General features: G+C 44.8%; 1 protein-coding gene across 1 annotated transcript in view; it reads left to right on the top strand.

Annotated features, from left to right (window-relative positions):
• Nucleotides 1-20,796, top strand: part of GALNT17 (polypeptide N-acetylgalactosaminyltransferase 17) — a 215,872-nt gene that overhangs the window by 133,713 nt on the left and 61,363 nt on the right. Inside the window, exon 6 of the mRNA XM_009464798.2 lies at nt 3,964-4,081. Coding sequence (XP_009463073.1) covers nt 3,964-4,081 — 118 coding nt within the window. The remainder of the gene's footprint in view (nt 1-3,963; nt 4,082-20,796) is intronic.

The raw sequence follows: 20,796 nt of genomic DNA, 5'->3' as shown, positions 1-20,796 counted from the left end.
CTTAATTTGACCAAATTTGATAATTGACCTGAAATTTTCTACATATTATGAGTTTGGTAAATTTAGACCATCAAGCTCAGAGTCTCCCAGTGTTTCCTGCTGAGATGCTGGCTCCCACCAGTGAATCCCCGCTGAAACACAGAGGCGTAGACGGGCAGCAGAAGAGGGAAATTGCGCGGGGTTTGGACAAGCCTGAAATCTCAACATTGAAAATGAGATATTTGAGTTTGGTATGTTAAATTAGGAATGGCAAATTTGGGAGAGGGACAAATAACACTTTTCTGGGCAGATAAAGGACCGTCCCAGGTGTGCTAAACGTGGTGCCGTGTCTCCTAAAGCGGTGGGAATGTGTTGTTGAAGGTAGAGCAACTCCGTGATTGAAGTTTATTAAAAACAACAGCAGTATAATGGAAACTGGACACCCCAGCAGTTCTTAAAGTATATTCTCAGCCTTCCTGCGCTCAGCAGTATGACTGCTAATTATTTCTTTATTATCTTTTTTCTACATATTTTATAACTTGTGCTTTCGTATAAAGTTGGAAGCAAAATCCAATTGTGTAGGAAAATTAATTTCCTTGAATTGAAGAAGCAATCTACTTGAGACTTTTTAATCATTAGATGGTAACTGTGCACTAAAGAAAGGAAGACCATTAAAGTAACTTAATAGACTAGGATAAACGTTTTTCCCTGTATCTTCTTCATCTTTATTTGGAGATTCATGCTGAGGATATTTCATAAAAACTGCTCTTCTTGACCTTTCGTCACTTCTTGTATAGAGGAACCAACTGAAATAAAGGCAAGGAACTAACGCTGTGGATTTCTGGATACCAAACCAGTAATTCTGCTAAATGTCTCTGTTCATCCTTTTCTGCCAAATTCTGCTTTTCCTTTCTCATTAGAGAAAGAATAGCTATCGGGACAAATAAAAATGCGTTTAGCTGAGCTGAGCTGTGTGCTTTTTAAAAACAAACTGTTAATGCTTTTAATTAAGGGGCAGAGGAACAAGAGGCTTTATCAGCTCTTTGTCTGCAGGCCATTATTTCATTGTGGATGGGCTATCTATTGTTGTAAACGTCCACCTTTTTGAAGGATTTACTACGAAATCAAATGGTGTTTTTATTTAAATTGTTGAGCGCTGCTTGATTCCTCATTTATTTAATATGGAGGCATTGTTACAAAGAAGGATGTAGCACTTAATTTGTATTGCTTGAGGGACCTCAGATCCGCTCGGGAGTGCTGCTTTGCATGCTTCACAGTATCGTGTGTTGGAAACAGAATGTGCAGCACAATGAAGAAGAGGAAAATTGGAAGGTGAAGTTACAAAATCCCAATCAGGCTGTTTCCAAGAGCATTTTGGAAAGGATCGGTGACTCTGTGGTCTATAAAGTGAAGTCATGTTGCAAAATAATGATGAAGAAAGCTTTCTTGGGGTACAGCTCCTGTGCATGACTGTTGAGTGGCTTCCAGTTCAAAACACCTTGTTTATCTGGTGGTGAGTTCCCAGGGATCCAAATTATTGGACCAGAAATGCAGTTTCTTTTTTGTCTGAAACTTTCACCTGGATTTTTTTTCTGGATTTAACTGGTCTCCGAGTGCCTTTAGCAGACCTAACAGGTCTTGCCTGGAGAAGTCAAAGGTTCCCATGCTCCCCCACACCTGTTCCCCATGGAGGAGATGAACTGGGTTGTTCATGCTCTGTGTAAAACCAGAGCAACTTACCCTTCTATTTAATTCCAGGAGGTAATCTAGGATAATGGAGCTATTAGATTTGGCATCTCTAACATGGTTATCGTTTCAGAAAGAAATGTTTCTGTTAATGGCAGTCAACTTGCTACAAATAAAGCAATAGAATTGAAATCTTAAGTACGAGAGTGGCAGCAAACCATGAAACATTATACCACTTATTGGAGGGAAGGCCGAGCTGGCTGTCAGGGAAGAAATCTATTGAAAAAACCCTCTGATGGATTCCAGTTCTAACTAATTTAATATGGCAGCAGCATTTGGCTGTTCTACCAGTGTATTAAAAGTATGAAAATGTCTATAAATAATAATAGTTAAGTGGCTAGAACTCTTCATCCAAGGGGCTCAAGGGTTTCACACAGATGAATTTGGCTGGCTTTTGGCAGAGCCGAGCTGTGAGATCCTTGGGGGTTATTGAGCCCTGCAGCTGCCTGGGTGTGCTGGGGACCCCAGATGCTCCTCTGGCAGATACGGGCATTTTGTGTGGTGTGGATGGAGAGGTTGAGTGTGGGCCTGATCCTTGCTACCTGTAAGCCGTGTCTGGGTGTATTCGAGTGTGTGTTCCTCCTCTGCAAGCCGTAACTGCTTAGTTGAGCCTTGAATGTGTTCCACAGCATGGGCAAGCTGTAAAATGTGCTTTGAGCCAGGACTCTGGGGCTGCCGTTAAAATACATGATCCCGTTGCCCTGTTTCTACCTCAAGACCAGGTTCCCTCTGGAGAACGGGCATTTCTGAGTGGCGTGAGATTTCCAGATACCCAGGCTACCGTTGGTGGTACACCCTGCAAGTCTTCCCCAGGCAGCACGAGGCGAGCGTCCCCTAGGCCCCGGCGAGGAGCTGCAGAGGTGATGGCCATCCCATCCTGCGTGGTGGACCTTCCTCCTGCTCGAAGCTTTGATCTCAGGGTGGGCCAGGGGTCTCGTAGCTCCCCATAAGAGCAGACTCTGGCAGTATCTTGGCATGGCTTAGCTGTAAAATTCTTTGTCTCCTCCCTGCTGATCCTTCTAAGTGGATCCTTGGTTTTTGTCTTTACAGAACGGATTCAAATAAAAGCAAGTGAAAGGGGACAACGGTTTTTATATTTCTATTTTAGTACAGAAAATACCCCAGGGGGAAACTTTCCACATACCATAACTGCAACAGATTAGCGTAGCCCCAAGCAGCAAGAGCATAATGATACGGTTTTGTTCAGTGCCGCACTCTGTGGCAAAGTGTAATTTTATGGAGAGGGTCACAAGTGTTTAACCACTCAAAAAATACTCCCAAACTTGATCTCAGGTTGCGCAAATCAGAGCAGCAGCCTCGTCTCGGGGAGGCTGCATCAGATGGAGATCTGGTCCGGCATTTTGCAAGGTAACGAGGGAGGGATGGTACATGTGCATGTGGCAGCCAGGGTCGTTAGTAAACACAACCATCTATTACATCCTTGAAATTGCCTAGTAGTTATAAATTAACCCCTGACAGTTTTTCCGCAATCTTTCTGCTATTCTATTGATGTCAGTATTGCTAGTACTGCTGTCATTTCTCTCTGTTGTTTTCCCTGACCGGACACTGCTCGGCCGCTCTTGCAGAGGTGGAGCCGAGCAGCACCGGTGGCTGGAGGGCACGAGGTTTCGCAGGATGAATGTGGCAACTTGATCTTTAACCCGGAGCCCTGTCGATGTTGGTGGAACTGGGAAGATGTCACAGCAGATCTCTCTTGAGTTTTTAAAGAATTTGCTTTTGCAAATTTGCAATTTACCTTGTTGTTGCTGGTTGATAACCACTCCTTTGTGATATATAAGATAGATCCCAATCGGAAGCCTCATTTCACAAGGCACTGTAAAAACTAGTGCCTGTCCTGAGCTCTACTCTGTTACTAGACATGCTAGAAGAAAGTAATAGAAAGGAAATGCCATTATGATATTTCCTTCACAAATGGGGAATGGAAACCCCAACAATTTGTGCCCTTGCCAATAGACACACCAGGGTGTTGGCGACAGAGCCAAGACCTGAAGGCTGTTCGGTAATTTAATCCTAGAAGTCTTTCTCCATTCTACACAGTGAAATGAACTTACATTTTGAACAATTTCATTGCAGTGGTAAAATAATGTCTTCAAAGGCACAGAGCTCACTCATTGCTGCAAAGTCTCTAAGATAACTTTGCAGAAATTAGCCCTCGGTCCATTAAAAATTGGAAAATGTCAATAGTTGTTCATTTCTGTTGTTTTTCTTTTCATACAGGACTCCGGCGATGATCGGTTGCTCGTTTGTTGTGCACAGAAAGTTCTTTGGAGAGATTGGGCTTCTCGATCCTGGGATGGATGTGTACGGAGGCGAGAACATAGAGCTTGGCATCAAGGTTCGTGACACGTTTGCGAGAAAAATTGCACCTAATGGTATTTAAGGAACCCAAAGCAACACTTTCACAAGTTAGCGTGAACAGTTATTAGAATGCTGCAGCGGAACTGAGCCTTGATGTGTTTTACAGCATTTTAATTTAAGTTTAAGGGGGAAAATGACTTGCTTTTAGGTGTGAGTGCAATTTTTTGTTTCTTGGATGCTTACCTGTCTGACTTGATGTAAAAAGCTACTGAGATGAAATGGCATGCCAACATATACAGGCCCTGGTCATGTTGTCACACCATTACGGTAAGTTATAGGTATCTTAAATACAAGAAAAAATATAGTGCCGTTTTTGTCATGGGAACAGCCTTAGGGAGGTTGGTGGGACTCACGGGAGTATCTCAAGAAGACACAAAGCCTGAAAATATTTTACAGGCATTTAGCATCTGCAAAAAAAATAAGTTCATAAACAGACAAAACCTGCTTTTAAAAGTGAAACACTAATAGCCATGTTCTTAGAGCTGCCTCAGTGCATCTGCGCAGACATGCGTCGTTACAGAATCTGCTGTGACAACATCACTTGATTACTATGTACAGTATTAGATGTGGCTTAGTGATTCAAGTGTTTACATACAGTGAAGTGATTCATAAGCAATGAATTCAATGTTCAGAAGCAACTTGGGATGGCAAAGTCTATGGAGATTCTTCCAGGCATGTTTTAGAGTACAGCACTTGTACGTTAACAAGCTGATAGGGAGAGGCTTGAGACTTATAACTGGAAAATTGAATTGACTGTGCTGTTGTAAAAATGAAAAATCATTATTCAGTTCATAGATTTACCAGAGGATATTTTCTTTGCTGGCAAATCAGAAGAAACTTAAGAAATCTATTGTTATTGGCTACGGGGAGCAATAATCTCACTTAAGCAAGGGAATAGAAATTAAAGGCTTTAAATATGCCACATAGCTCTTCTCCATATGAAGTAATTATTGCACATCATCATGCAGCTCACTTTGTTGGTCTAGAGAGATCCTGCTCTAAACCAAGCTTCTCTTGCGGCTATCCTTATTTGTTTGTTTATGGTTTTTTTTTTAATAATATAATTGTGGAACCAGTCTTCTCACAATTAGTAAATTCAACCCATCTGCTAGGGTTTTGGGGGATTTCACGGAAGATTGGCTTCTTAACTGGAAAAATAAGATGGAAGTCTCAGGGACAAGTGATGAGCATATGTCCTCTTCTTTTTCATGTGCTGAACTTTTTAGAAAGGCTATCTAATAAACATCCTTTTGGAAGAAAATAATCCCTCCCTACCCCAAGTGACTTTCCCAGGCTTGTGTTTCCAACCTATATGTTTCCCTGCTGTTTGCTCATTCGCACGCTGTGTGTTCTGGTCAAGGTTTTAAAAATATCGGTGGTTTTGAGAGGCAAAATACTTAGGAAATCCACCTTGTAGGACTATGTAGAGAGTAGATTTTCAAAGATTCCTGAGCTCCAAAAATCAGTCTGTGTGCAAGCGTCTTATTTAGCGACCAAGAGCTCGTGGCACATCAGTCCCATTTAATACACGTTGGCCATTGCGTATGCAGGTCAGGTAGCTCACACGGGGAACGGGCCTGGAGATGGTGTGTCTGCGATGGCCAGCTATTTGAGTTCCACTTCGTAGTAAGATTTCAGTCATAAATAGTTTATCCAAGGCTAGTCGTTGGATGTGTAAGGGGACAGAGTCTCGCTATGGATTCAAGCAGATGTCAGGTCTCGGCAGAGCATATCTGTTTCTAATAGTCCTGGTGCACGAAGGTTGCCAGCCCTTCCTCACGTGCTTGCGACCTGCCATGGCTGGGGTCTGTAACGTTACCAGTAACGTAGGACTCTTTGTTAATAAAATAGTTTTAAAGGATCAACTCGAATAGAAAATTATTAGGCTTTTTGTGGGTGTTTTGTTGTTTTGCCTGATAAGTGGCTGTCTGTAGTCAGAAAAGCAATTCTGACTGTTTGTTTCTGTGATTCTTGGACGAAAATAAATACAGAAAGTATTTATTTTCCTTTTGATGCTGGTGCAAATTCCATCATCTTTCTGAGAATCATGTGGCATTTTTTGAACATTATATTCTTGTATTACCAAAAACACTCAAAGAACAAAAATGAGATAATAAACCCATTGAGGCTACGAGAAGGACATGGAAAAAATTGCAGTGTTTCGGGCAAAAGCACAAGCTAGCTATATTATGGTAGAATTATAGCTATATTATATTATATATAGCACAAGCTAGCTATATTATGGTAGAATATGGCAAGTAATCTGAATAGCAAAATAGAATTAATAATTGAGAAGGTCGGGCTGTCCTACTCTAGAAGGGCCAAGGCCGTATACCGTACAAGAGCCTTGTTTTATTAATATGCTTCAAATATTCTAAAACAAGCTGTACTGTACCTATGTGTGTTGAAATATATGGGCTGTATGTTTCTTTCAGTTGCTGAATTCAGTTAGCTAAATGAGAAAGCTCCTGCGTGAGCCACTTAAAAAAATAAACCCTTGTTGCTGACATTTGCAAAGGTGGCTCTGGGCTCGCTGCTCTCCCGTACGTGCTGGGAAGCATCCTCGGATTGCTCAGATATCCTCGGATTGCTCAGATAATGATCGTAAAGCCACTAAGCGTGTTGCTGCCCCCGGCAAATTCCTGTTCTGCTTGTGGGGTAGCTTTGGCCCTGACAAGGGGAACATGCTGTTCTCTGTGTGATTTTATTTTCTTCTGTCACACTGGAGTGTCTCCAGAAGGTTGTGCGTATTGACTCCTCTTGTCCCTGATGTCCACTACTTCACTTCCCAAGGCAGAATTGAGTCTAATTCCCTTTTTCTTGGCAAAGAACGGAGAAGTGTTTGCTAAGCAAGGCAGTTCAGACTAATATTTCAACTGAGAGGTTTTCAACATGCTTTTTTTCCTCCCCCCCGCCCGCCAAGTGTGCCTTACAATCAAATTATAGTAGCGCCAGGTCTTTCTTACTGCGTTGACAGCCACGAGGACCAAAGGTTTGATCTGTTCCTGCATTAATAACTGCCCTCAGCAGACTGCTTGTGGAAATCTCATCCTCACGCCCGGCTGGGGACCAGACAACACCGGTGAAGCTGCTGGAGCCGGGGCGAGTGGAGGCGTCTCATGCCTGGTCTCGGTTTTGCTGTAGGAATAGGGAGAGCAAGTATTGCTCCAAGCTCCCACCACTCGTCCTGGGGACCGTGCGGGTGCTGTGGACCACAGCCTGGCCCCTTCCCCGGGCCCAGCTCCTGCTGTTGGACCCAGCAAGAATAACCTGCTCTCTCTGAACAAGCTTTGAGCCAACTCTTTTAACCCTTTGCTGTACTGAACAAGTTTCTGCTCTGATTTTATAAACCTGGTGTCCGGTTTCCACAACTTAAAAGTATTGGCGCTGCTCTGGGTCCCCACCAGCTCCACGTGTGAATTTTGGCACAGAGGCTTCTCTGACCATCTCTGCTCCTTCTGCTGAAAATTTTTATTTTCTTTTAAAACTGTTTGTGGCCCTGGCTTTTGGTGACTGTGTGACTAAGCGGGAAGACTGCTTTTGCTGCATGCCTCGCTTTTTCTCTGCAGGCAGGGTTTCCTGGGTTTTCATGGTTAGTCACAGACATTCACTGAAGATGCTCCATAACATTGCACGTGTCTATTTGAATAAAGATGAAAGGGCTATTGCATGACTGTTGCCATGATTTCAGAGTCTGGGATGGGTTACAAGGTTGGTTTCAGAGTATTTTGTGCTTCTGTCATGCATTGCTAATTAAACTTATTTGAGTTGTCTTTTAGAGATTAATTTAATCAATAAGGATATTATTACTCCTTTGATGGTATCATTTGTACAAATTGTCACTTGAAGAAGGCAATTAACTGAGAATGCTTATTAGCTGATCCATCCCACACCTTATTTGTGTAGTAAGAATCGATGATTGAATTCATTAAGAAAAGTACAATTCAGGGAGCCCTTTGGGGTTTAATGACTGACTTGAGCTACTTTTTACTATAAATGTTAAATTGTCAGAAGTTCGGTTTGGGTCTTTTCAGACTATTCCCAGAGGAAAAGCACGGCATGTCCTCTCAACATCCCAGATTTTTTCCCCCAGATTTGTCATCTAGCTTCAAGAGGACAGACTTCTGGTGCCGCCGAGCCAGCATTGTGTGCAGGGAGCAGAGAGAGTCGCATCCGTGTGCATAGCTGTAAGGGCTGGGAGTATGGAGCTTTGAAAATCAAATGGATGCAATGATGGATTGAGCATATTGTTGTTAGTGGGGATTTCTTTAATAAGCAGATTCTCATCCTGCAGCCGCTTAGGCACAGAAGTAACCTCATTGCACTGGCAGTGACATTGATCCTCTCCCAGAGGGTACCATGCCTGTGTACCCTTCAGTCTTTCAGAAACCCTTAAAATAGATTAAATAGCATTTTAATGGTACAAATCTCTTGTGTGCGTTTCATCCATGAAGGAGCCCATTTTGTTTATATGAGTACGATTACTCATATGCTGAAATGTTGAGAGGGTCAGGCAAAAATAAAAGGAAAGCCATCAAATAGGTATATTTAGATTCCACAAGGGAGCTTGACTCTTTCTGCATTCAGAAAATTAAATCCTTCTCTTCCTGCATACATTTTCCATAACATTATGGCTATATCTTTTTGTTAAGAGGAAGAAAATGAGGGTATTTAGAGCAAGCGGTTCTTTCAGCATCCGTGGCTTTGTCGGGTCTGAGGCGAGGGCAGCCTGTATCCAGCCCTATGGGAGGCAGAAAATCCCCCCGTGGGGTGCTGGGTGGGAGCAGAGGAAGGATGTCAAGGCAGGGCTAGGAATCCTGAGAAAGATGTTTTAATTTTTTTTCCTCTTTTTGAAAAAAATACACGCTAGCACAGGCTTGCTTTCCCAGCTCAGCTGGAAACACAGGCTCCAGTGCGGATACCCTGTGTCTTTATATGTCTTTATATGACATTGTGCACGTCTCTAAAATGGAGAGTGATAGACGCGAGCATAACGGGGAGCACATAAATTTGGATATTTGGCTAGGTTTCTACTTGTGTGAACCTAATATCTAAATAGTTAGTGCCTGTCATCAAAATGTAAAAATATCCCTGGTTAGGGTGGAATTTATTTTTATAATGTCAACCAAACACGCAGACATCTAATATCAGGTGTCACGTTTTGACTCTGCGATGTGTGTTAGTGCTGTCATTCGAAATGTTGTTTCGCTGGGGCTTTTTGTTTGATCATCTTCAAATGTCTCTCTCTCTCTCTCTCTCGGTTCTTCTGATTAATATATTAAAGTCTGGGTGCAGGCAGAAACAGCTGACGGTAGGCAGCACCTGAAATCCCTTTTTAACCACCCTGTCCATCAGCGCCTGGGCACGAATTACAGCGTTCCTCCGGTGACTGTCACGTCTGCTGCCTTCACCAGTCGCTGTGCGATGCGCGTGCCAAGGCTTGCAGGATGCGGCGCGTGGTGGGATCCGGGAGATCCGCGATGATGCGTTGTTACATTTTTTATCACTTTGAAAAATAGGAAGCTGAAAAGCATGTAATTTATTCATAAGGCTTTATTAGGCTTGTGAGGGTTCACTGAGACGCAGTAGTTAGGGTTGAATCAAGTTTCTCGTGATGTGCAGGGTTTCTTTCCCCATCTGCACCCAGCTTTGCTGAGACTGAGTTAGTCATGAAATCACACATGCGGCAGTGAAGGGTTTTTTTGGGAAGTGTGGGAACAAATCAGCCCGAACTTCTGAGGGAAGGACTTTGAGGAGCGCAGACAGGGTTTGCTGCGAGATGCCTCCCAAGCTTTATTTTGTGGTTGGTCGCAGGAGGTGTCGGCATCTGGTTGCAAGGAAGGAGAGAACGTGCCTTTGACTAGACGTGCTTTGGGGTAGAATTACCAGGTATCAGTTGATGATCTGGGGAGCACGTACTGTGCAAATATCCACTCTTTTAACATTTCCGAGAATTTGTACGGAGGAACTGCAGTCTTCACAAAGTTGGTCAGATGCAGATGATGCAGAAGTCAGGGCCAGCAGTCGGGGGATGCCTGAGTGGGGCTGTTGGGGTGAGGGGAAGGGGATGAAATTCTGGGCTCACCTATCAGGGAAAGAAATTTTGGAGTTTGAGCAAAACCCAGTTTGAAAAGTTGGGGGCTAAACCTTGGTAAGAGTAACGGGGAACCACTGAAGGCCAGGGAAGTTTTATTTAAAAGACCTTGGAGTTACAGTTGGCCCAGCCTCATCTGCAGGATGAAGCTGTGTGGGGACGGATCCCATCTCCCTCCTCTATCTGCAGGCACAAAAAGCCTCCCTTTAGCGTGGAGCAGCCGTATAGAGTCATAGAATCATTCAGGTTGGAAAAGACCTCTGAGATCATCGAGTCCAGCCGTAGCAGCAGTGGGTTTGCTGCAGCTATCACAGACTTGCCTGTGGCTTGCCAGGACTCCAGAGACTCCTGCAGTTTAGGAAACATAAAAAAAACCACCCCAAAAAACCAAACACCCACACACACATCTGCCAACAATATAAACTCAAGACCAGCCTTTACCAAGTATTTTATCAGTCACGTACTGAAATCCACTTAGAAACTGGGGCTTAGGGCTGTTTCCAAATAAAAGTCAAGTTTACTTGGAACAAAATAAGAGGCAGAGTAGGACTGACCTTGGAAAAGGTCTTAGCTTTAGAAATAGCGATACACCGGTAATACGTTGCCTTCATGCACAGCCACAGTTTGTTTATTTGTACCTGTATCCCTGTTAGAGAAGTCAGTTTTGCTCTTCAGAGTGATTGTTGTGTGGTTGGAAGAAATATTTCCACCACTGAATGATATCCAATCACTGGCATTTCTTTTAAGAGCAGGAATCAGTACAAGTATGAATTCAGATCCTATGTTTGGCATTTTAGTTGTCAGCTCAGTATTTACTGTAGGTGCTCGAAGATGCTTTATAAGAAGCCCTGGTGTAGTTTTCCAAACTGGTAAAATGCTTTTCATCACAACCACCTGCATGGAAATGGAGCCGTATTTTGATTATTTTCTAAACAGGCTATAACCTCTGCGCTGGGAGCTGGAGAGCAGCTCTGCTCGTACCGCCGCAGTGCCTGGGCGGTTTATAGCTGTCCCTCCTCGGGAGAGGAAATTGCAGGCAGGCAGCCGCAGCGCTCCCGTCTCTCTCTTTCCTCCTGATAGAAAATGATTTGTCATCCCTGCCTGTTACCCGCTGACAGATGGGGACAGGTAAGGGGGGGAAAAGGACCGCTATTTTCACCCCACTGGATTCTAGTGTTTTTACTGACAAGTTGATTTTTATGCCGGGAAGACACTGATCATCTTTGCTGGGAAACATGATAACTCTTGCTGTGCAATAGGCCGTGCGTTGTGGTTGAGATTCACCGGTGGATGAAGAAATCCATTTTAGGACTCAGCCATGCCTTATGTTCACTTGAAACCCTGGCAGCTGTCAGCTTTTTACTGATTTTTCACAGAATCGGTGCCTCTGGCAAGCGGTGGTTAGGGATTTGCCAGGCGTTGGTTCAACACGTTGGACCGTAGTTGAAGTCCACCCTGGTCACCCTGGGCTCAGGGCCCAGGTGGAGAAAGCCAGACGCAGAAAGCAGCCACAGCATCTCTGTAGCTAAAGGGGCTGTGGAGAGCAAGGGCAAGTGGACATGTGGGTTTGTAGAGATTAAGCAAAGTTTGGTTTATTTATGTTTTTGTCCAGTGGTTTTTAGAAAGCGGAGCCTAAATCCTGAGAGAGGTTCTGCCCCGCTTGTGTTTGGCCTAACTCTGCTCCTGTTGAACAGAGCCATTCCCATGTTGCTCTTTCCACTGAATTTTGTGGAAATTTGAATTTGAATTTCCACTGCTATAGGATTTGAACCACACTGACGTTGTCCGGTGAGGCTCCTCAAGCACGGGTGCTCACACCCCTACCTGCATCCAGGCTGTGGGCATCAACGGCACCTCCAGTATCCCCAAGACAGGTTGATTTTTTTTTTTTTTTTTTTTCTATCACAGGCTGTGTTTCTTGGGCATGAGACCCATTCCACAAGCCCTTTAACTTCTCCTGGGCTTCCCAAGAAAGATGTGGCAAAGGAGGCACCCCGAGCTTCTGCATTATCAACCCTTCTTGCTTGTTGCTCAGGGGCACATCCGTTCCTGGCCATGTTCCCTCAATATTTTATGTGCAAATGCCTGAACCCCGCTAGGCATGGGGCTGGGGCAAGGGGCTCAGGGTGCCCCACCACCCACGTTTTCTGTTAAGGCTGCTGATACAAAATGCGGCAGATAGGTAGCACCTGCTGCCAGTGCGTGGTCTGCTTTGACATCTGCGCCATTCCGGGCTCTGGTGAAGGTGTTTGCTAGGCAGATTCAGGTTATCTTGGCAGCCCTGGCTTTGATGCTCAGGCAACAGCTTACTTTCATCTCCAATCCTAGAGATGCCTGCAGTGCCATCCTACGCGTCTCAGCCAGCCAGCCCTTGCTGTTGTGGGGAAGACTCAAGAGTCTTTCCTGTAGCAGGAGACATTTCTTGGCTGGCTGGGCAGGGGCATCGGGACGCACTGAAATGTGGGATCTGGGTTGCATCTTTGGGGTACATCAGCAGGCATCTTAAGGGCTGTGTGGGCCAGAGGCTTGTTGTGCTACATTCACCATAGGCTGGCGTGTCTGAGCGGCGAAGGAGTTGGCTTGGGTGATGCCAGCATGCTTGGCGCAGCCATGCTTTGGTTCTTACCCTCCGTGTTCTTGCAGGGAAATAAATTACTTAAGTTCTCTTAAGCAGCGATGGGTATGAGCAGCCAAAGAAGGATTCCTGTATCGTTTCAACTGACATATTCCCCTCTGTACTGCAAGGCACATTGGTTTGCTTCTTTATTAGCCCTCTGGGCCCTGCTGAGTGGAAGCAGCCCTGGGACATCCCTTCCCGTCCCCCGTTGCCTGGGCCATGGTCACGTTTCCAGCACTGAGCACTCATTAATGTGGGGATGATGCATGAGCCGGAGTGGTCCCGGCTCTCCCAAGTGCCTGACAGCTGCAATTCGGTCAGGAATTGCTGAGATGGAGCAAAGTTAGGCCCCCTGAAAGCTGGTTTTATAGCATCGCTCCCTGGAGGACAACTGTCCTTTAAAGTATTCCTGGGTGTCTGAAACAATAATTCTCTGAAATTTGCTTTCTCCGTTCACTCATCACTATACAAGGTGAGCAGCAGCACATTTTCTCTGTGCATGTGCCTACAATGTCTGGGATATAAATTACCCTATAAAACAAAAAACAGGCTTGTGTCTTCCTAAAAACCAACTCCAAGCCAAACTGAACTTTGTCTTCTTACAAAAAGCACGCTTGGGAAATGCCAAGAGAAATTTTGACGTGGAATTACGCACCAATAAATGAGGCTCATAATAAAGTGAGATGAGAAATGAGGGGTTTTTCATCCCATTATATTCATAAAGCTTTCAGAAAGCTCCCTGTTCATCACGACTGCAAAGGCAAGGTTATTTTTTTGTCTTTTCATCTGTCCTTTCTTACGAGAAGACTAACTTGCGATGCACTTGCTGGGGCTGTGGGACATGGAGATCTCTTCCCTACCTCATCCAGAGCCGCAAAGTTGATTTCATCACTCTCGCCGGCCTCCGGCGACTCAGGCAGGGCGGTAGCTTCAGACCTCGGAGCGGTCCTGTCTCGTAATCACCGAGCGTTGGGTTTTTTAAAGGATAAGACGCTCTCTTCATTGACTACAGATTGCTCCTAGGCCTGAGGATTGTTCCTGGTGAAAATGTAATCAATGCCGTTACACTCCTGTGATTTTCAACCAAAAAAGCTTGTAGTTAGAAATTCGCAACTGGCTTTTAGTGTGTTCAGTGTCTCTGTAAGGCTTTGCAGTCATCCTCTCTCAAGGACTTTCAGGTCAAACCTGTTCATTTCTACAAACGAAAACACTATTTCCAAGAGCCCCTGCTGCACTCGCAGCCTTGGCTCTGAGAACTGCTCAAGCCGTATTTCTTTTTCATCTGAACTCCTCACCAACACAGAACGCAGTTAAAAGGCAGCTGACAGCCTGATGGCCGATGGCAAGAAACGGAGACCATCTGCATTTCCCTGCATATGTCCATCCCAGCTCTGCCGAGTCAGCAGAAAATTATAGTAACAGTAATAGTATTCATGACCAAATATTGTCCCAGCCCTGTAGTGACTCCAGCTTCACTCCCAAATGAAGGCAGGCCTTCCTACCCTGCCTCCTGCACGTGCCATTCAAGCATCCCAGATTTGCTGGAGGACCCTGCATCACCTCCTGGACCCGCCCTTGAACATCCAAGTCCTTCTGACACCGGTATCCTACTTTGGGGATTGCTTTATAGCACTTTCTTTTAGGTCAGCTTATGGCCAGGTTTGATGGATTGTGCCGTGTTACGGTCACCCATTCCTCCAAGAAATTCAGTCCAGCGGGTTTGTATGCCAGTCACCTGCCTCCTGACCTTTTGCTTCTCGGTGTTACTGGGCAGGATTTGCCGTTGGGGTGTCACAAGCTCCAGCATGCGGTGAGTACAAAGCAGATGTAAAACACTTAGTAAGGGTGTTAACACTTGGTACGCGTTCATGCCCGGCTCTGGAGCTTTGCAGAAGACTCTAGAAGATTTCTGCCTCTGGCAGATCGTGCTGTGTCCAGCCAATGGCTTACTGTGATCTGAACAAATCCTGTGTACTTGAGCTTGTCTTAATACACATGAAGCTTGATTGGGGTAGGAATTGCATCGTCTCATGTGTTCAGAGAAGTTGTTGGTGTCTTTGGACTCAACCAATGTTAACGGCAGTGATAAGAAGTAGCAGCTTGTTTAGTCTTCTCCTCAAATTAGTTGGCTCACTTCTTCCACAGCTCTTTCAGTACCAGCAGACTCGAGTGACAGCTTCAATGCGACAAGGAGGAGAAAATTCCCAGCAAAATCAGTGGGAACTAATCATTTATGTCCTTCAGCCATCCTGGAAAATCTCCTCTTTCCTTTTGTGACTAGCAAGAGCATGGCACTGAATGCATGTCCCTTGATGTGATATCCCTTGGGACTTGCCCTGTGCATCATTGAGAATAACAGTGGAAATAACTAGACGTGATTTATGTTTCCCAGTGCATTTATCCTTCAGTCTAGTGTGTCCTTGTGATACTCGATGGAGACTGCAGAGGTGGTGCTCTGTGGGACTCATTTTGAACAGCGTTCGCAGTCAGAGCTCCCCGTAAAGTGAATACTATCACAGCAGTGAACTTTCTGGCTTCTCCGTGGTGCATTTATTATTCATAGCAAGACTGTTGCCTCACAGATGATCTAACCGCTATGATGCACCGCTGCCGTAATGCATAAAAGGTAGTTAACCCCAGTAACACGGCGCAGAGTTTTCATTCATCTCCTTGACTTGAGGGTTTTCCCAGGAGTCCCAGGGCAAGGGAAGATGTCGCAGCTCGACCTCTCCACCGTGGGCTGCCCCTCAGCAGCCTCCTCGTGCTGGTATTAAGCTGCCAGCCAAATCCCATCCTCAAACTCTGTAAGAGTTCAGGTGGTTGACCAAAACTTCCTTGGCTTTGCCTAAAAACTCGGCCGTTAAGGTATTAGATGCCATGAAACTAAAGTATATATTAGGTTTTTTTGTGCACTCAGGATTTTAGCAATATTTTCAGTATCCATTCTCTCCCTGAGCTGGTTAGAAGCAGCCAGTACAGGAAGCTGGTGAGGCAGATCAGAGAACGAAATGAAATTTCACCTTTGACTGCCCAGCTGTCATCCAGCACGGCACTTAACTTTCAAGCACCTGGGCAGTCTTTCTAATTTCTGTGGCACTATTGCGCCTGCTTAAATGTAAGTGCTTCTTACGTGCCCTTCGGGATTTAGGCCTCTAGAGCTGAACTTGAGTCATAAGGGTTAATACTTTCCAAACGAAATTTTTCACTGGAAGAAGGTGTTGTTTCTCATCCTTGCCCTCCTTACCCCCTCCAAACAGTTCTTGCATTTTATGAGCTAATTAACTCATCTAGCTTTAAAATACAAGTGCATCCTTCTTGGATTTTGTCACGTGTCACCACCTTCTAGAGAGTTATTATGTCTTACTTGCACAGAAAATACTGGGAGAAGACACCGGGAAGTAAACTAACCTGTTCATTGAATAAATTTATACTTAAAGCTTCAATAGCAAACCCATTATTTCATTTTCATCTACGGACACAAAATACGTATTAATTAACCAAAGTACTGCTAGTGGGCATATGCAAATGAAGAGGCATCAATCAAGCCAAGATCACCCTTTCTTTTGCGTTTTTACTTTATTAAGAAATACTGCTTTGTGCTGACTGCAGTTCCTTAATATCAGATCTGTGCCTTGAAGCTCAGTGCTAGGACAAAAAAAGAGAAAGAAAATCAGAATTTCCTAGCGCTGCAGAAACTGCCGCAAATAATGCGGCTTATAATGAAGAATTCATATGTAATCCCATCGAGGAGATAACTGTCTAGATCTGCCTCAGGCACAAAGAAACCAAGTTTATTTTTGTAGAAGGTACTTCATTCTGTCAAAGCAACAGAGTTAAATGGAGGGAGACAATTAGATATATATTCACATTTGGACTAAATATATCTAACTTCATGTGTAAAATAGGAGTTTTAAGTCTATAGCTCTGCTTTTCCAAGACACAAGCTGATAGCAATACCCAAAGCAATTGATAACAAAGGATTTCCCATGTTGGCCTGCTAAGTGCTCACTTTAGGAGGAAGATGGTCCTCGGTGTCGTCACCCTTCCCCACTCCAGGGGTGCCAGCGACCAGAACACCAGGTCGAGCAGCACCTCCCAAGTGCCTTGCTCTTGGGCCGAGGCAGCGGGGACGCTCCTTGTACGTCATCTCTTAAATGCTTCAAGTCTTTGCCCAGCACTTTGCACGTCGGTGTCCTGCACACAAACCATGGGAGGTGGGTACCTGTCTGCAGGAGAAGGTAGGGCAGTAGTCTCGTTGCTGACCTGTTCAGCTCAGCTGCCTGCTTCCAGTATCTCTTTAATCTTATTTGTTGCTTTGGCGTCATTCAAGTACTGATTATGCTAAGGGCATATCAGTGTTTTTATAATTGCTTCTGAGGATGCATTTTGTTTGCTTTCCAAATGAAGGATCTAAGCTGGATATTAAATGATGAGCCAGGACTGTGGGTAGGTGCTGTAGCCTTTCATGGTTGAGGGCTAGCATTAACATTGCTAGCAAAGACATTGTGAATGGCAAAGAAATTCCTTACTGTATGGTCTTTTCCATCCAGAGATGTTGACCCACCCACCAAAGGAAGGTAACTGTCGATATTCTCCTTTTGCTCATGGGGTCCTATAGCACAAATATGTCTGTGTTAACCCCAAGCGCTCTGTATGCCCCCTGTCCCTGCCCATTTTGTCGCTGGAGCTCTGGATGGAGAGAATTGGTCCAAATCCCTGGCTTGAAACATCCCTCTGATTTTGCTTGGGTCCCCTTTGCTGGCAGGACACATCCCCCTCTTCCCAGTCCCCTCCAAGCAGCCCTGAGCTCCAGGAGAGTAAATCTAAAACCACACCTGGGGCTCAGCTCTTGCCCCTCTGTTTGGTCCAATTGGGTTGGCTTGGCAGCTGTAGAATTACAAACAAACGCAAAGAAAGTTTGCATCCACAAGTAAAATGTTTCCTTTCTCCTTCCTGGGATTTTAGGTTTAAAACCATATAACTGTACAGATTTACATGTGTTTTCTATTCAAAACCTTAGCTTTGGCCATTTGTACTTGAAACTCGGTGTGGGTCTGCAAAAACCTCATGTTCCTTATTGGATTTTTCCAGGATCAGGAGCCTGGGCTTTGGCTGTGAACATAAAAAAAACATTCCTGTAGCTTTGGTTTCTGTTCAGCCAGCTCCAGGTCCCAGTATCTCACTGCGCTGCTGAAGTCAGATTTTGGCAAGCTTTGTTTTCTCCTTATCTGTGCTTGCTCCGGCGGCACCTCCAGCGGGTGCTCCGAGGCAGTGAGTCACAGATGACCCACATGCTGCCTGCCCCGGGGGTTCCTCTCTCCCCGCTTTAATGGCCAGCGCAGATGGCTCCATTCAATGCAATTTGAAAAACTCAGAGCTGGAAAAAAAATACAGAGTCTTCTGATCTTCCAGCCAGCTCTTGCACTGAGCTATCCTGACAGCCCCCAAACCCTTCTGTTCCCACCAGGGACTTCTGCAGCCGTACCCAAAGCCACGAGCAAGGGGCAGTGGGTGGCCCTGGGACCCAGAGACCAGCAGATTTTGCCAGAGCACCCAAAAGGGTGACCAGCCACATTGTCCATCCCAACCCTCTTCACAGCTCTTGCTACATGCGTTATCAGAGGGTTGCAACCACATTTCTAGTCCAAGCTCATCACAGCCACCGAGTCCCCAGTAGTTTTCTTGGGTTTCTGCTGCCCAGCACTGGGGCTGTTGACGTGCCATGGTGGTGGCACTGGCTCGGCTTCCCGCCCAGCCTTGCTCCTCGCCTGCCCGTTCGTCCCACACCACCCTGTCAGAGCAGTGGCATTGCTTCCCCACCGCTTTACTTGGATGACGAGTGTGTATAGCCTCTCTTACTGACCATACCTGCTTTACTTGGACTTGACCTCTTGGCCAAGGTTTTGCTGAACCCCCACGTCTGTGTGCATCTTGTCTGATGATGCATCTCCATGTGCTTCTAAGGCCACGGGGTAAAAGCTTCAAAATACAGAAGACTTAAAAATTATTAAGAAAACAAACCTGTCTGATCACTGCCTCAGAGCTCTCAGTTACTCAGGTTTGTACAAGCTGCAGGAGCAGCGTACAGACCTTTCTAAGCAGGACACCTTAATGGTAATTTTTGCTGACAGTCTAAAATCAGCCACATGAACCATTTTAAAAGCCTTTCAAAACTGTTCATTTACATCATCTGCTGCTTTTGTCAAATACCCGAAAGAGTGTCCTGTCATGTCTTTTGTCTCATTTTTACAAGAGTTATGTTGTCTATTTAGATTATATTACAGGAGCAAACAGTTGTTCAGGGATTGTACGACACAAGAACATTCAAGAACAGCAACAGGGTTGTCACCTCCTCAACTGAAACTGCCATTAATTTTATTTTTTTCCCTAACGTATAAGTTTAACTGTAACTAAAGCTGCATCCAGTGTTGACTCGGGTCAGGAGGAGCTCGTGGAGGAGAATTTCTGGTGAGCAACGTGTCCTTTTTTTGTCTGCCCAGGCGAGGTGAGGGACCAGAGGCAGATACAGGTTTAGCGTATTTTGGAGTCTCTTTGTGGAGCAGGTTTTGTTGTTCTGGTGTGTGGTTAGTTTAACAACCTGGTGACATGGAGATGTGTCCCCATGGAGGGCAGCGTGGCTGCCGCGGGTGGCCTCTGGCGGGAGGAAGGTGCGGAGCGTCCTGCTGCGGACTGCGTGGGCAAGACCCCAACTCCCTTGAGGGGGAATTGCTTCGGACAAAAACGTGGATTCATGGGGTAGAAGCTGGAGCGGGTGTGCCCACCTCATTCGTGCCTTCAAAAGCTGCTCTTCTTGGTAGAGATTTACACATCAGGCCAGGGAACTTGGCTCTATATTCTGCTTCGGTTTCAGCTGGAAAGTGCCTCTAGTTTCTAAAATCTCTGCTGTCTTTAAAAACACTTACAGCAACCGTATTTTCATTTTTTTGCGAGGGACACTTAGACACCGAATCGCTCCTCTCCTCCCCTCTTCCCAGCATCTTTCTGAACAATAAAATCAAGAAGTATCTTCCTAAAAACTGAGCACCCTGGGGAAGCATGTGCCTGGGCGGCTTTGATTTCATTTGGTCTGGGGGAACGCCTCGTTCATGGTGTAACAGTCTGCACATTTGATGGATTTGCTTGGCTCTTTCTGTGACACGTATAAAGGGAAAAATGTGTTTATTGGTATCAAATTTAGAAGACCCGTAACATTTAAGAGGGAGATCTGTTCAGTGCTTTTGAAAATGTGATGTGAAATGGAAAATTGTCAGTTTTGCTACCTTTGCAGAAGTTCTCTCGGCTTTACTGACCAGGCTTCTGCGATGCAGTTATAATCCAAGTCCTAAAAAATTGAATGCGTAATAAAATACCTATGGCATGTCATCATTTTCGGTTATATTACTGTAACTGGTATATATATCTAAAGGCAATCATCGCTATGGAGGAGGGAGGAAAATACAGAGAGAGCTTTAAATTTCTTTAGACATTGAAACATCTGAAGGAGGAACTATAATGGTAATATATAATAAACCTCTTTTTTTATCTTCTCATAAAATTGTATCTCTCTTCCTTTTTCTCCTAAAGGTGATCTGACTTCCAGAATGCAGGTTTCAGAAATAAATCGATGATTAACTAAACAACAGGTATTCATAAAACTCCTTGTTTTATAGCAGCATTTGAAGTAGCGCACAGTACTCTTCAAGCAGATATACACACCTTAGGTATGTTATTTGAACTGTAGATAAATGAATAGTTATATCTGGTAGAGCTTGTGTTCAGTTGTACTTATCCTGCTGGTGTAAATTCATGTAGGCTTATGGAGGGAGAAGAGCAATATTTTTTTTATAGCTGCAGGAGACCTGGCCCAAGACTGAAGATCTCCAGGCATTGCACTGAGGGAATGATACTGCTTCTGCGGACTTTTTCTGGCTTAAGAGCACATCTCGAGAAGTGCGAATGAGATTTTTTTTTTTCCTGGATT

Source organism: Nipponia nippon, unplaced genomic scaffold (assembly GCF_047370975.1).
Source record: "Nipponia nippon isolate SJK-2023a ecotype South Korea unplaced genomic scaffold, ASM4737097v1 scaffold_15, whole genome shotgun sequence".
NCBI classification, from domain to species: domain Eukaryota; kingdom Metazoa; phylum Chordata; class Aves; order Pelecaniformes; family Threskiornithidae; genus Nipponia; species Nipponia nippon.
This window is presented reverse-complemented; position numbering and strand designations above follow the sequence as displayed.